Here is a 16,688-nt window from a genome sequence, read left to right as displayed (position 1 = left end):
TAATTCATATTTTCATATTTAAAGAAGCCTTGAACACTGGCTCTTATGCCAGAGCTGAACACAGGGTTAGACTATATTCAGACTTGCTGTATGAGGCCTAAAAAGGACACTGACCATATAGAGATTTATACCAGGAGCCATCCTTGTTGTTTCTTAGTGACATGACATGTTGGATGTACAGTAGTTGGAGATTTTATTAAGTACTGAGAGTGCAGTTCAGCAGATTTAAATGGGGTTACCTGGAACATTGCAGATTAAATGATCTGATCCCATGTAAGGCTAATTAGAAATCTGCTTCTTGCAGGAGAGACTGGGTCTCCTCATAGCAATGTAAGCCCTGGCAGCTTAATGACTGGCAAAATTAATCAGTCATTCAACCATCTCTTAAGTGTAATTTGAAAGAGTCTCAGGATCTCTTTAATCTATTATAAAAGATCGATCTGGTCTAGCCAATCCAGAGCCGATCCCATGTTTCCCAGTGTGTGAATACTCAACATCAGACCATTTCAAAGAACACCAGCACACCAGTTGACTTGGCTGCAGGTTGTGAATTCTTAATCAAAGTTCATGCCAGCAGGAAATGTAACTGATAGTTTTGGTAGATCAGGGAGCCGTAGATAAATCTCTGCAGGTCTGGTGTCAGTAAGTGATGTTATCATGATGAGTGCAGTTATCAAACTGATCAACTGTCAGAAAAATGTCTGTGACCTTTTACACGGATCTCACTAGTTTCTCATTTGTTGCTTATTTTGTGTTCCTCTGTACCAGGTTTCACCAGCAGATGGCGGCAGTGCACTTTTGGCTTTGCAGGCCCAGAACGGAACATTGGTCAGCCCACTTCAATCTTTAACCTTCAGATGATAAGCATGAACTTTGCTCAGATAGACGTTATTGTGAGGTGTGTTGCATAATCAGAGGCACCCACACAATATCAGGGCAGAGATATGATAGGAAACATGCAACCAGCTTCAGGTTACATAACACAATAGCCCAATATTAGATACTCAGCAATGATTCATAATGACAAACAAGTTCCTTTATTAGTGCATTTTACATACACCCTTTAATGTTCCTTTTTATTAAATGAATGCACATGCCCACTTCACAACATCACATGAGGCTTGGAGACATTTCAGACAAACTCCAACAATACATTTTTAACAATTTCAGTTTTATAATGTTGGCATTTGAGAGAAAGGCACTTTCACATATAAAACAACCTACATTGTATTTTTACAATAATAGATAACAGTAGCATGATGAATTAATTAACATCCATACATGTAAATACAAACAGGCACTGTAGGTAGTAATAAAAATGCTTTCATTCAGGTAACATACAAATAACTAGACTGTGATGTAATTGTCATAAAATGTGAAATCTTTTTTTTTTTGGTCATGCATCCTTCAAATATTGTGTAAATATAAAACAATGATTTATCTGTCATGGGATGGTCTCCTAACCTTAAAAAATAAAAATAGTATAAAGAATCTCATGTTACCCTTAATTTATTAAAATACATAGCTTAAGTTAATATGTATAAACATACAATGGATTTATAAATCACATCATTTTAAAGGAATGCAACTGCTCAAGAGAAGTCATTCTGATCCGAACACCCACCTTTACCATTATTTATAGAAATCTAAATTCATCATTCTTACTGAGCGTTTTTGGATAAGATAAAAGAGGCAGATATCTAAACTATTCCTGGAGAGATGGGTGTATATTTAACCCCCATTAAGAACCGACTTTATCTTTTCATAGTATGCTGCTGGCTGGTGAGCCGAGCGCTGTGCAGATTACTTGTCCTTCTGAAGAGAGTTGTAGTAATCGACCAACACCTTCCAAGCCTTGGGAGCCATGAAACCGTCTGGAGGGTTTTCTCCGCTGCGAGCCAAGTTCCTCATCTTGGTTCCAGAGATGAACTCAAACTCAGCGTGTCTACGAGGGTGAGAAAAAAGGAGGGGCAACATGGGGAGAGTGGGCAGGAAAGGTTATTGGAGAAGGTGTAGGATAAGTCAAAGTGAAGGCACGGTTTTGGATATAATGTGATATTGTTTCAGATTTTCTCAGCCAATATGAAAAAGATTTGTGGACATGTTGTGATGAAGGACAATTGCACCTGAAGTACATTCTGTCCTCATTACACCGGTCGTCTATTTCAGTAGACTCCAAGTTCTACATTAAAAATAATTTAAACAAAATAAATAAATATGCATTATGCAGTACATGATGATGGCTGTACTTAAAGTTAAAATGTTAAAATGTATAATTAAATACTTCAGGACAGGTGAACCTCTGCTTAACTGTCAGGTTTCCAGTTTTCTCAGATGTCGAAATCAGTTTACAAGTAAAATTGTAAAGATCTTTCTTTGCTCACCGCTCTTTGTCGTAAAAGTCCATAGCCTTCTTGTTCTTGTTGTAGGCGGCTACCCTGAAGGGGATTATCTCCACAGAGGTGAGGCCCGGGGCCATTGTGAGCACCTTGCTTCCATGAGTGGGCTCATACAGGTCCTGTTTAGTCTCCGGGTGAGGCATACCTGCAGGGTCCCGGCCAACAATGTAAAAGTTTGCGCCAGCGATCATTCTGGCCCTACAGTGCCACTGAACCTGATAGAGAAGTTAAAGGACATACAAGTTAATATTCAACCACTCATATATTGTACGTAAATGGTTGCACAGGATTGTCAAGAGCTTGACAGACTATAATATCTGACTAAAGAGGTAAACCAACGCTGCTCCTTACCTCTGTGGGCCCAGCGTACATCATAGGCGAGGGAAAGATGGCTACAATGGTGTTGGCCGGGTCCAGGACGCCTTCCTCCAGGACGGCAGCATGCTGCTTCATCCGCCATTCCAGAGGCACATCATCATCTTTGGTCCAGCCACCGAGGGGGTGCAACAGGAGGACTGGTTTCTTGTAGCCTCGTTCCAGCAGACGACGCTTGGTGTCCTGCATCAGCAGAGCGTGGCCATTGTGGACCGGGTTGCGCAGCTGAAATGCGAATATCGCATCTAGACATGGAGGAAAATATGGAGGAGACGCAGCACAAAATGAAGTTCACATAACAACATTTGGAGTTAATAGCAGCAGTATTATTTGAGCTGCAGTTCAAAATATGTGGATGTTGTGCGTCACATCTGTCACAGCAAACATGCTCATCATGCCTTTCACGTCACTACAGCTGGCTTTTTTCATGAATTTGACATCAAAGTTGCTTGTGGGTTGTGCTCACAGCATGCTTTCACCACAAAAAAAAAAACCTCAAGATGAGACCACAGAAAAAAATACTGAAAAACTAACAATATCCAAATATCTACTGTATTATAGTTTAGATAACTAAATGGACACTTCTTAGACAATTTTTAGACCAGCATTCAAGTTGAAGTGAGGCAGAGTGAAAACAGGTGATCATGGTTCATTGTTCTTAGAAATGTGTCTCTACTGATAACTGAACACAGATCACAAACATCACCATGCAGCTTTTAATTTACCACCTTATTTTTTCATCTGGTCCTTTGTCATGTTCTTCTGAAAGACAAATGGGGCATGCCTTTGTTTTATTTCTCCAGCTGAGATAAATATGCTCTATTAATCATACTAACTACTTAAAACAAATTGGCTGTCATTTTGTGTTCCCTGACTGTGTTTTGAGAACATTTTTGAGGATTTTCTAACCTGCTTTCATGTCTTTGAACTTCTGCTTGAGCTCAGAAGGAGTGAGACGATACTGGTCAAGTCCATCGTTCCATTTGATTCGCTCCAGCACCTCCAGGTCTCCACCAACAAGCCAGTCACCGCCCTCCATAACCATCTGCATAAGGTGATAATCTATCAGCTTTCTTTTAATCACACAAACATTCACGTGTACCTGCATTTATGATTCATATTCAGGCCGCCTTTGTAGTAAGTTTCTGAATCATTAAATGTTATGTAATATTTGTCTTGGGTTTGACTGATTTATGTGTTGCTTGCTAGTTCAACATTGACACAGTGAGAATAAACAATGATGTAGGCCCTTTTTGTAGTGCAACCCTGTGATAGATACTGAAATTATAACATCTGATGAGTGCCTAATAACCTTAATGTAAGGGTGTTTTGGACAAGTGGTGCCCCACTGTCTGGCACAGCGTTCCTCCTTGCGGTGCTGGTAGAACTCTGGGTTCCTGAGAATAGCCACACGAGAACCCTGGTACTCCAGAGCTATGGCTGCAGAGCCGTCCAGCTCCTGCTTGGTCTCGGTGCTAACAGGCAGGACGATGGGAACAGATAAGTTGATGGCCCCACCTGAGACAGAAGAGGATGCATTAATTTCAACCAGTGAACCAAAGCAGATATATCATTTCAGAATTGTAACTTACATGATATAAAAACACAAAGAAAAAAGTACAATGCAATTCAAGCTCTCATGACAACAAGTAAAGTCCAAATAATGTTGCATTTTTTAGTGATCCCCAACCCTCAAGCAGTACTTCTGGAGTTGCCAGTGAATATGTGATAAGCTTAATTTAGTTTGAAAAATTAAGAAATTGTGACTTGATTTAGTTATAAGTATAAATGATAGAATAGTCAGAAGTGATGGATAACTGAAATAAAAAGCTAAAAGACGTTGAGTTATTTGTATGAGCAGACAGTGAAACAGACAACATAGTGAACTGTACTTATGGGAAGTACAGATATACAGTCCCTGGGCAGTGTATACACACTTTATTTTAAAAAGTGTGCTTTGAGGAAATGTAATGCTGGTTTGATGAAAGCTTTTGTTTGCCAGTTGTTTCAAGAAAAACGGGCGAATAAATGAAATGGAATAAACCCAATTCAGAACATATGCTAAACTCAAAACTGAGTTAAGAAATGACTTGTGTAACTGGATCAGCCTGAAAGAAAATGATGTGTGTGTAACTTACAACTACATCTGGAAACAGGGCGATATGTTGGAAATGAAAAACACGATCAGATTTACTTGGTATGTGTATTAAATAAAATAGCAAAATAAGTACATTTTCTTTTATATTGTACTTTATATCATGATCTTAAAAAAACAAGTTATTCAGTAAACACAAAAAAGATGATTTTGGACTTTTTTTGGGGACTATAATTAATTAATTCATATACATTTCTGCTTTATTTTTAAAATAAATGGCCCAATGATTTATGAATAATACCAATAATGAAACTTAATCATAATTTCAGTTCTCATGTTGAAAGAGAACAGGATCTGCTTGATGCTACACTGCTGTGGATGCTTTAGTGGGCAGACTGGTGAAGAGATAACGTCCCAGCAGGTTATGAGAAGAGTGAATATGACAGTGTGGTCGTCTCTTACCATCCAGCAGGTTGCCAAAGTGCAGGACCTGGAGAAACTCTCTTTCTCTCATGAAGCCCTTCAAAGGACTCGCCCAGCCCTCCGCCAAAACCTGCACCCACTGTAGATCCAACTGTGGAAAAAGAATAATCGCTCTCAGTAAACAGCATGAAAGGAAAATGATACCGATGGTGTTCAGTATCTCATAAGTGTTGATACGCTAATCAACAAGCCTGTAATTACGCTACGAATGAATGAATCAATGAATTGTGGGAGTAATAAGGCTGAATAGATGGAAAACAGGCACATCCAAACAACTACTTTCTTTTAAAACTCACTAATAAGCTTTAACCTTTTTGAACTCTCTTCCATTACTGAAAGACCTTCAGTGTCTAACTATATAAAAGCCCCATTGTACTGTTTGAGTAAGATATCACTGCTGACGTATTTATGATCAATACATTCACTTCCTCACTAAACCACGGCGAGATTTTGTGAGATAACACGCCGCCTTCAATGAATCCTATTTCCCTCATGAACTGGCCTTACCATAATTATTATTGGTGTATTGACACGGTATATAATCATATTCATAAATACTGTATTAGTATATTGTCATCACTTGGTGTAATCTCTTTATTTTGTGTTTCTTGCCGCTTGTATAAAAGGAAGCTAACAAGTCTCACGTCCGCTGACCTATCTTGACTGAATAAACATATCGATTTTATGTGTCATTCTTCCCACACAGACTGTAAGCCAGTAAATGCATCAAAGCTGCAGACAATACAACATATTTGAAACAATGATCTAATTGGACCCTTTAAAAAAAAAAAAAAAAGGTTTAATTCAGTGTATTTTTATATGTGGTTAAAATATTTTTGTTGTGTTGACACAGCATTGTTTTATCTCAAAGCGAGTCAGCCGCGCCTGTGTCAGGGCAATAAAATGTGTTTTCTAACTGTATAGATACGCTTTCATTTTATTAAACGTATCAATCCACACTGAATCTGAAACAGTCTCACTGAGTTTTTTTTAATGCTGTTTGTGTCTGTCGCGTTTAGTGAGGCGTAATCAAAGCAGGCAGTTGTTTCAATCATGCAAATATCCTGCTGTATGTGTGCTGAACTTATTAACTGTATCAATGAATCAATAAAATACAAACACTGTCGATTTCTTCCCACTGAGAAAATACAATTACAAAGATGGTTTAATTTAAAGTATTGTGTATGTATGGACAAGGATTAAGTACTGGCCTGATTCTTTTACCTTTATTTACAGTTGGAGACATCTGATTAACAATCCCATACACAGTGTTAGAGACATTTGAGCTGCAAGTCGTTGAGGGATATATTTTACTTTGACTTGATTGACTGATGTAACTAATATTACCGACAAACTTACGTATTACATTATGTATTAACTGCCCACAATAATTTAACTAGACTTATCAGAGTAGTATCCTGATCTAAAAATAAAATAAAGTGCTTTGTCTTATTTTTTAACAAAATCTTCCTTCCTGTCTTGAACAGTATTTAACAATCCTGCTAGTGCACATTTTGGTTCTTCAAACACCCTGCTGCCTGGCTTTTATTTAGGTCTTTATTAGTAGCTAAGGAAGTCAAACAGTCCAATCAAAAGGGAATATTTATGGTCTTATCATGAGCAACTCTCTGCTATGTCCAGTATTGACCACATGTCCATTAGGCGTGAGATAAATAAGAAGCCTATATACTGAAGTGGCGGGTTACCTTGGTGATGCTGATGGTGGGTAGCGTGTTCGCATCAGCCACAGCGAGATTCAGCTTGTTCTCCAGAACAAAGAGTTCATTCACCCCCTCCATGATCTCTCCTGGTACAATATTCTACATACAAGCAAAGAAACTTAATATTAATGTCATACTTACAGAAGATAATGTTGGTGATGTGAAGACTTACAGTGTGTGTGCTTGACCTTTACAGACAAAGTTTCTATTGTAGATATTTTGGTTATAATTTCAGATGAAAATAGGTGAAAATCATCATAGTTAAGAATAGCACAGTATCCACCAGGTGGGGTGAAAACTTAAAACTACTGAATTCATCCTTTCATTTAAGGTCTTTTTCATGTATGGGCTGGTGAGGTAACTTTACTCCAGTTTTTCATCTTCACCACAGTGTCTCACTTTGTCACATACACTTAACCTGCTCTCAATCAGGTTTATCTCCCTGCAATCAGATCCAAGCTTTGGGTAACCAGAGAAGAGCTTTTCGAGAAAGTGGGTTGACTAAAAACAATGAAAACCTCTGCTCTGGACCAGCGGACACTAGTGAGACGTCAGAACACAATAAAAGGTACTGGACTTTATTTCTTTTTCCCCCTTCTCTCCATCATACTTCATCAGTAAATACGTAAAAGTTAATGTCAAGTCCAGAGTCAACTGTGAACCAATAGGGGCAGCTCTAAATGATCCAGGAAATTGATAATCAAAAGTTTAATATAATTTTATGAATTTTATAAATCTTTGTCAAAGTGTGTTTGCAGCTGTATGCAGAATTAACAACAATTAAGGCATGGATGTCAAATATACGGCCCGCCAAGGGGTCAAATGCGCCCCTCTGGATAACTTTGCAAAATATGAAAATTGCAGAAAAGTAATTCCAATATTTCTGCTGCTTCAGAGGTTTTCCCCCCCACCCTGACCAGAATACAACTCTCTGAAAAAACAATCAATACATATTGCGGTCATATTTAAAACATTAATATATTGAAAATCAATCAGCAGCTTCTGTGCAAAATAATCTGAAAAAAACTGAGATAATAATGTCCAAATTGCATTCATCTGTTCATTCATTAGTCAAGAAATAAAGCAGCAGCTGATGACAGGGAGCAAAGACCTGTGGAGAAAGTTACTGATAATCTGTACTACCCTCCTTCCACAAACCAAACGTTTTCTCTGTACAGAACTAATGTTAAAAATCATCAGTTTTACAGAAGGACAGAGACAGTAACACATAAGACATGTTGTATGTACACACAAGCATGAGCTGGCTGCAATTAGGTTTACTATTGATTACTGTGTTTCTGTGGTTGTTTTGATGTATAACTGCACACACGTTTGTTTCCTAATCTTGTGTTTCTGACCATTAAAACATCCACAGAGATCATGAACATGCCATCAGTTGTCAGTTTCCCGTATCTAAAGGTTAAAACAACCCTAATTTACACCATTTACGTGATGTGTAATTTCACTTCCTCCACTTCATGTCTTTTTTTTTCTCCACAGGAAATGTTACTGTATCGTATCATCTCAGCCACAACTCAGTCAGTACAATAAATGCTGCAGATATGTCGCAATTAACTATGACACAGACTTGCAGACAGCTTGCCTTGTGGCATTTTTTACGCAATGCATGCGTGTACACACATGTTCATATTCTTGGTGTGCTGTTTTGGTCTTAGTGTAAAAAGGCCTTGGTGTATTATTATTAAATGTAGGATATTTCCACAAAAGGCAGTAATGTATGATAGTGGTGTGATAATACAGTTCACATTTGCATTTCACATTTTGTCATTTGGCAGACAAATCCATCCGTCTGTCTTGGGGCATATTTCTAGCTCTACAGTGTTTCTTTCTGCTAAACCTGTTTTCTACCTCATTTTACATCTATATAAGTGAGTGATACAATTACCAACATCACTTTATCTTCTGTTTATTTCTCCTGGGTCTTTGAGCTTGAGCGCTACAATCATGATCATCATTGTTTTCTTTGAATGTTCTTTAATCTCTCAATAGCTGCTTTCAAATAATATGAGTTAATGTTGGTTTGGCTTTGTGCCATGAATATGTTTACTAGTCTATAATAAGTGAAATGAAAGTCTGACATAAGTGAGAATGATTTGTAAAGTATTGCAGCTACAGACCCAAAATCTTCACCACAGGCCAATTTTAGAAAGTCTTTTGTGTGCATTATTTTATCTAAAAGCAAGTCAGCTGCGTCAATAAAAAGCTTGTATTTACTTTATCTGCAACTTTTCATTCAGCAAAGTTCGAGTCTTGGCAGCAGCAGTAATGTTAAGTTTTATCCTTCAAATGTATTTGTATTGCTAATGTTATGTAAAGCTATTATTATTATGCTACCAAGAATAATACATTAGGTTTATAATTCATGGCCCGGGTTACATTTGTCTCTCCAGTTTCTCTTCTGTGGTTTAGGCTGATCACAGTGATGAGTCAATATTTGACATTGTATTGTGAACTCTGTGTATGTAGTTGTGGTTGGATCTGTTATTCTTGTGCGTACACATATAAAGGACCCATGGGTAAAAATGACACTGAGTGCAAGAGAGTTACACCTTATGTTCTTCTTATATGTCTTTTTCTTCTTTATATTTTTCCTCAGCTGTGACAGGTGTAAATTACAGGGTGAACAGAGCAAGATTTATGTTACTCTTTGTCTTTCAGTTCATGTGAAGTGAAGGCCATTTCTTTTAGGTTCTTTTGTAGTATTCAACAGCCACATTTATCAAAAAAAGCTATTTTTAATCCTAAAAATGTATTATTTTTATATAATACACCTTATATTGTGTGTGTATATGTGATATAATTCTTTTTCTGTTGTCTCGCTCTCACTAGTTTTAATATGGCTGAAGACGTTCTCATGAAAGAGGAGGGTTGCCTCTTTCATGAGAACGTCTTCAGTCATACTGAAAAAACATACGTCACATACGTCACAATTGTGTCCAGGATAGACATTGTTTGGTTTTAGGAGGCCACCAACTATAACCCATCCTTTACTATATTGAACTTGCTTTGTGACATAAGCTGCTTGTTTAAATAGGGATATATTTTTTGGTATCTTCAGTCCTTAAAGGAGTTAATATTTACTGTTTGATATGTAAATTCTTTGTGATACAGAGCTGTAAACTGACACTGATGGAGGCCTGTGTGAGAGACAATATGTACAGTACAATGGGTCATTGAACTACAAAAATCTAAACAAATTTGGTGGTTTGTGCAACGGTCTTAAGCCCCAAAATTCTTCTCTGCCAAACTCACCTGGTCCCTGAGCAGTTCCAACACTTGATGGACGCATTCATTCACTGACAGCTCCCCAGTTTTCAGTACCAACTCTGGTGCCTCAGGACGCTCATAATCTGAGTCGATCCCAGTGAAGCCTGGCAAGAATGTAAAAAAATATAAAGAGACGTCATTCAAACCCCAGAGACTTTGATATTCAATTTTGGCTTATACAATATACAGTAAGATGTACACAACACGGGGAAAAAGTAAATGGACTGTACTTATATAGCACTTTTCTAGTCATTATGACCACTCAAAGCACTTTTACACTACATCTCATTCACGCATTCACACACATTCATACACTGATGACAGGAGCTACCATGCAGGGTGCCAACCTGCTCATCAGAGGGAAACTAGCCATTCATATACCGTTGGCACAGCAATGAGAGCAATTTGGGGTTAAGTGTCTTGCCCAAGGACACATCGACATATGGACTGGAGGAGCCGGGAATCGAATGACCACTCTACCGCCTGAGCCCCAAAGTGAGCATTGTCACACTGACCTTTGATCTCTCCAGCTCGAGCCTTCTTATAAAGTCCTTTGACATCCCTGCTCTCACACACCTCAAGAGATGCGTGAATAAACACCTCGAAAAATGGCAGCCCAGCACTTGTATGGATTTTCTTTGCCTCATTGCGATCCTGTGGAGGAAATGAGTCAGCGTTTCTAATTTACATAAAAGTGTGGCACTGTATTTCAAACAGCTGATACTTTCGACATGACATATAAAATTCTTTAGTCAAACCCACATTTCTAACATCCACCATTATCAGATACTGTTTATTAGATATCTAACCCCTGTGCTGTTTTCTGACCTTGGTGAAAGGAGAGATGAAACTGGTGATGCAAACAAGCCCAGCGTCGGCAAACAGTTTGGCCACCTCGGCAATACGGCGGATGTTCTCCTCGCGGTCTTCGGCAGAGAAACCCAGATTCTTGTTCAGGCCGTGTCGGATGTTGTCTCCGTCCAGCGAGTAGCAAGGGATGGCGTGGGACACAAGGAACTCCTCCAGGGCAAAACTGATTGTAGTTTTCCCAGCACCAGACAAACCTAGTAGGAATATAATAGGAGGCATATTTTAAGGCGGGTTGAAAGATGCGTGAATAGTTTGGTTCCTGCATGGCAGCCTCATCATCACCAACAGGTGGATGTTATATAAGACTAATGGAGATTTACCAGTGAGCCAGATGGTACATCCTCTGAAACCTCCTCTGGTGCCCACGACCTGCCCTCTCTTGCTCCGGCTGACATGGTGGGCTTGGTACACCACGTTAGTTGACCTGTTGAGGTCCTGAAATAGAAGAACACAGTGATGTTAGCTGTAAGGTAAGCTCAAGTAGTTTGTGATAAATAAATGTCTTGTAATGCTGATAACTTGTTGACAATAGGCAAACGGGATTTGGGTGGTTCCAATAAAACACTTGCCAAGTATTAATGTATTCATCTCAGATCACTGTTATCGACGTTATACAGTGTACACAACACCCACATCCAACTTACCTATTGTTGTGAACCAATTTTTCACAATGACTTGTAGAAAATCTGAAGCTTCTGGCCTGACGCCATTTAGGGTTAACTGGTTCTGTTATTCAGGCCCACCCAGTTTGCATAGTGAGTAGAGCTCAGTTTACCATACACTGTCTGGTTTTATATGACCAAAGTGACTATGTGGACCAGGCTGAGGATAAATGGGGCTGTATTGACTTCTAGAGGGGAGGGGTAGAGGAGGGAGTCATGGAAGGGGATGGTGGGAGGGAGAGGACTGACTGGACAATGTGTCCAGTGTGCTGCCTGCAGCCCAGCGATGATGTGGCAGTGCTCGTGCCCACACGTTCGCCCTCTGCACCCACTCTCCCTTCTTCCCTACACCCACCCCGTCACTTCACTTTTTGCATATTCATCCCCGCTCTCTTCTTATCACCTCGTACATTTTTTGCCTGTAGCATGTCTGAGTTCTGCTTTTTCTACTTTGTACCCAGTGTTACAGCAGTTTAAATCTGAAGTTTGCTTCAAATGTCTTTCTACATGTGCACGCACAGACTCGACTGTAAAATGAAAAAACAATGACCGTAACAAAGTAGAGGCATGTGTCTATGAAGGATGATGGAGGATCACCATGTAAAGTTACTGTTGGCTGATTCACGGTGGAGAAGGAATCCATAAATTTTGTAGATAACCAATCTGGGCATCACTGGTACAAAGAATAGACATTAAGCCACATAGGACTCGTAAACCAGTTTGTGTTTATTAAATGTGCTGTCGCATCAGTGTGACTTTGCAATATTCTACTGCCCTGATTAATGTACCGTGAGCAGCATGCACAAAGGAAAGTTTACTTTGGTGTATGCTCTATTGAGGAGCATAATCTTCCCCAAATGTCACACAGCCTGCAGTTTGTGAGTGTACACACCCACACACACCAACCCAAACTGTGAGCCATAGACAAACAGCACTATTCTTCCAAATGTAGGAGACACCTACTCTCGCAGACTCATTCCCACTCCTTATCCACTTTTCCTTCCTTTCAACATTCATGGGAACACGCTGTATTTTTTTCTTGTGTGCGCTGTCAACAAAATCACGACACAAATGTGGATTTATTTAAGAGAAAAGTTCAAGACTCGCCTCTTAAGACGTGCTTTCATGCAAACCCCATTATTCATTTTGATTTTGTTACATTCTTAACGTCCTCCCACGTTTCGTCTTGCTTGTTTTTACATGTAATTGTAACTGAACAGTGTAGGAAGTGCCCTATCATGTCTTGTTACTATCAACTGTTTTCCTCTTGCTTACAGTTCAGCGTACATCCCCTTTCTCTGGAAGCCACATTAGATGAAACTAAGATGATAAAGCATCCTGAAATTTCTCAACTAAACTTGTATGTGGAAATTGGCAAAATCATTTTGTCAAATAGTAACACTTTAACATTTTGGGTGACTATAAAACAAACAACACAGTGTTCATGAAGTCATAACTGATTTTAATTATTTTCAGTATCAATTTTTTTTTAAATTACTTGTCTATATAGTGTCAGTGTGTCCACATTTACATATGTAAATTGTTCTTTCTGTCCGATCAACAGTCCGAAACCCAAATAATATATATATATATATATATATATATAAACAATAAATATTCACATGGAGAGATGGAAACAGGTAAAAGTTTGGAATTGCCATTTTTGCTTCAAAAGTCATCAAAATAGTTGCTTAATCCCATATCTCTAACTTTTTCAAGTCGGGGACACCTAAACTGACACAAATTAGACCACAGACCCCCATCAGATACGTTTTTTTCTTTAAGATGTTTTATCACAGGAAATGTATGAAACAACATAGTCATACATTTAGTCATGCATTACTCCCCTTTTTGCTGGAGTCCCCCTCAAGGAAGCCCTGGGGGTCCTCAGACCCTCCTTTAAAAACACTGGCTTAATCATCTAATTGGACACTGTCTAAGCATTTCAGCTCTACCAGACAGTAAATAGTGGATTCAGTGTCACACATTGTCTGCAATGGTGCACACCTTGACTGCTGTATCTATAAAATGCATCTCTATGGGACACATGACATGAAATATGAGCTTTCTTATGATAAACTCTCCTTATGTTTTCCAAGTTAGCAGCATTCCTGTGCAGCATTTTGTCTCAGCCTGCCGTCTCACAGTGGCTTCTTTCTACCCCCCTAAAGCCCCCCTCCTCACAAGACACCTTACGGTATGAATGGGCCGAATTGACATGGGTACGTTACTACAACAACCGGCCTATTCAGAGTCAAGGCATGTCTTCAACCATCACACCTGGTAGTATAGTACAGTGAAGAGGCACAGAAGTGAAGACAGAAAATGAGCTTTTAAAGCAGAAAAGAAAATCGGGGGTAGCTCTGAACTATTATGTCTAGTTTTCCCACTGCTTTTTCTGTATGAGCGCAGTATCGTCAGCGGGGAACATATAGCTGATAGTCGGGGTGTTATTATCGTGCATTAATAAGACACGTATTAGACACAGACATACTTAGGAGGAGTTGTACATCTCGGCGTTGCCAGCTCAAAAGCACGTCGATGCTCTTTTGTGAAACATGTATAGCTACTCTGATGACAACTTGAAATTCAGTTGTCGCTTCTCCTCCCTTCCCCGTTATCTGAAGATCTTAGTTTCTTACCGTGCGAAGCTTTTTCACCCCGGACATTTCGTACGAGTTACACCACCAATGGACCGCTGATCTCCGGACTCGGACTTGGATCGGGGGAGTCTGTCGCTCGCTGTTAAGTTGTAACTTGTAACAAACTTTTTGGCTACAGTAAATCGATGCAGACGAAGGGGGGGGGGGGGCTTTTAAAAGGAGAGACTTTCAAGACACGTAGCATTCCGCTGGCCCAACCTCCAGCCCTCCTCCTCCGACGTCCAGATATCTGCATAATTCGCCACACACCAGCCAATACTCAAGCATAACGACAGGACGGGGCCGAGCATCGACACCGGCAGAACAGGGTCGGAGGTTGGGCGTTAGATTCAGCCACAGCTGGTGGGAAACCCTTAACGTAACATCGCGGTTAAGTTAGTTACTGATTGCTGGTGTTATGCCCGTGCCAGGAGACTACTGTGAAAACATTAACCTCACTTCAAAACAAACGGGAAGCCTTGTTTGGTCTGCCAGATTGAAGCGGAACCGTTAATAGCACGGCCGGCTTAAAAAAAATCAGTGCCCGGCTAGTTTATAACCGTCGAGCTAATTAGCACCAGTTAGCCAATGTAACGGTTACGCTAGCTTAACTAGTCTTTTGAAGCAAAAAAAAATGTTCCCCTCTCTTTGGTGTCAAAGTCAGACAAAATCAAAGGCTGTCTTATACTTTATGGCTTTTAATAATGGCTAAACAAAAATGAAAGAGTCGCTCGACGTTAAAAATATACACTTAGGGGCAAAATATTTCAGTCGTCTCCATGGTAACCAGCCGGTATCCTCCAGCCACAGCCATCATCACCTCCGACCGGGACTACATAGACGAGGACGTTACAAGTTGTCTAAAGTTACAGACCAAAAATAGCAAGGAAGTTCGGTGAAAACGACAACCTTCACGGTGACGGTAGTAATACTCCCCAATTACACTTTGCGACAAAATGTGACGGTGTTCGCGACATAAGAACAATCTTAAGGTAGCCTACGCGAAGTGAAAGGAAAGGGTCGAGCAACACTTTCGTCCCCGTCGAAAACACATAATCTCTGTCGAGCGACCTACTGTACCATGAAGCCCTAAGTGAGCCAAGTTAATGTGAGGAAACGCACTTTAAAATTCCCAAAACATGCAGTTAAAATTAAACTAACGACCTGTGCAAGCTGTTCTTTTAAGGCCGCTAATGGTCAAACAGTCTCTGTATCGAAATCAAAATAAGAGCTATCAAAGTTAAATTGTTACTATATTAAATAAGTCAAGCCTGATATATGGAAATCAACGCCAAAATGGTGCTGCTTTGCAATAAGACTATAAAGTGTTTTGTTAGGTTTTAACGTTGACTAATGGTTTAATTAATGAGTATTAAATAATGTATTGGTGCTGGTAATGACTTGTAGATCAATTAAAGGTCACTGATGAGAACATGGTGGTGTCTGTTGTGAAAAAAGTCCTTATACAGTATAATATATATATTATATATATAGTAATAAGGCAGTGAGTATTAACTCAATATACACTGAACAAAAACATAAACGCAACACTTGTTTTTGCTCCCATTTTTCATGAGCTGAACTCAAAGATCTAAAACATTGTCTATATACACAAAAGACCTATTTCTCTCAAATATTGTTCACAAATCTGTCTAAATCTGTGTTAGTGAGCACTTCTCCTTTGCCGAGATAATCCATCCCACCTCACAGGTGTGGCATATCAAGATGCTGATTAGACAGCATGAATATTGCACAGGTGTGCCTTAGACTGTGACCACCATTTGCCTAACCCTACTAACCCATCTCCTTCGCATAGAGTTGATCAGGTTGTTGATTGTGGCCAGTTAACAATATCCAGCAACTTCGCACAGCCATTGAAGAGGAGAACATTCCATAGGCCACAATCAACAACCTGATCAACTCTATGCGAAGGAGATGGGTTAGGGTTAGGGTTAGGCAAATGGCGGTTAGGGTTAGGCAAATGGTTGTCACACCAGATACTGACTGGTTTTCTGACCCCCCCAATAGAGCAAAACTGCACATTTCAGAGTGGCCTTTTATTGTGGTCGGCCTAAGGCACACCTGTGCAATATTCATGCTGTCTAATCAGCATCTTGATATGCCACACCTGTGAGGTGGGATGGAGAAGTGCT

At 39.6% G+C, this 16,688-nt stretch overlaps 1 protein-coding gene across 1 annotated transcript; it reads right to left on the bottom strand.

Annotated features, from left to right (window-relative positions):
* Window positions 1-1,032: 1,032 nt before the first annotated feature.
* Window positions 1,033-14,842, bottom strand: LOC133992360 (bifunctional 3'-phosphoadenosine 5'-phosphosulfate synthase 2-like). Its single transcript, XM_062431105.1, has 12 exons — window positions 14,536-14,842; window positions 11,552-11,666; window positions 11,190-11,425; window positions 10,877-11,015; window positions 10,347-10,465; window positions 7,059-7,172; window positions 5,332-5,443; window positions 4,087-4,292; window positions 3,684-3,819; window positions 2,751-3,019; window positions 2,385-2,614; window positions 1,033-1,945 (listed from the first exon to the last, which is right to left on the bottom strand). Exons 1-12 carry the CDS (start codon window positions 14,560-14,562, stop codon window positions 1,804-1,806), a joined length of 1,845 nt encoding a protein of 614 aa, XP_062287089.1. The 5' UTR covers window positions 14,563-14,842; the 3' UTR covers window positions 1,033-1,803.
* Between the last annotated feature and the right edge of the window lie 1,846 nt (window positions 14,843-16,688).

Source organism: Scomber scombrus, chromosome 12, assembly GCF_963691925.1.
Source record: "Scomber scombrus chromosome 12, fScoSco1.1, whole genome shotgun sequence".
In the NCBI taxonomy this organism is placed as follows: Eukaryota; Metazoa; Chordata; class Actinopteri; order Scombriformes; family Scombridae; genus Scomber; species Scomber scombrus.
Note: the sequence above shows the minus strand (reverse complement) of the source record. Positions and strands in the feature narration are given on the sequence as shown.

Excerpts from the sequence above, each read along its gene's own strand:
- LOC133992360 (XM_062431105.1), bottom strand. The coding sequence starts at position 14,562 with ATGTCCGGGGTGAAAAAGCTTCGCACG. Across the intron at positions 10,466-10,876 it reads TCGAGCTGGAGAGATCAAAG|GCTTCACTGGGATCGACTCA; the intron begins GTCAGTGTGACA and ends CATTCTTGCCAG. Across the intron at positions 1,946-2,384 it reads GACTTTTACGACAAAGAGCG|ACACGCTGAGTTTGAGTTCA; the intron begins GTGAGCAAAGAA and ends TCACCCTCGTAG.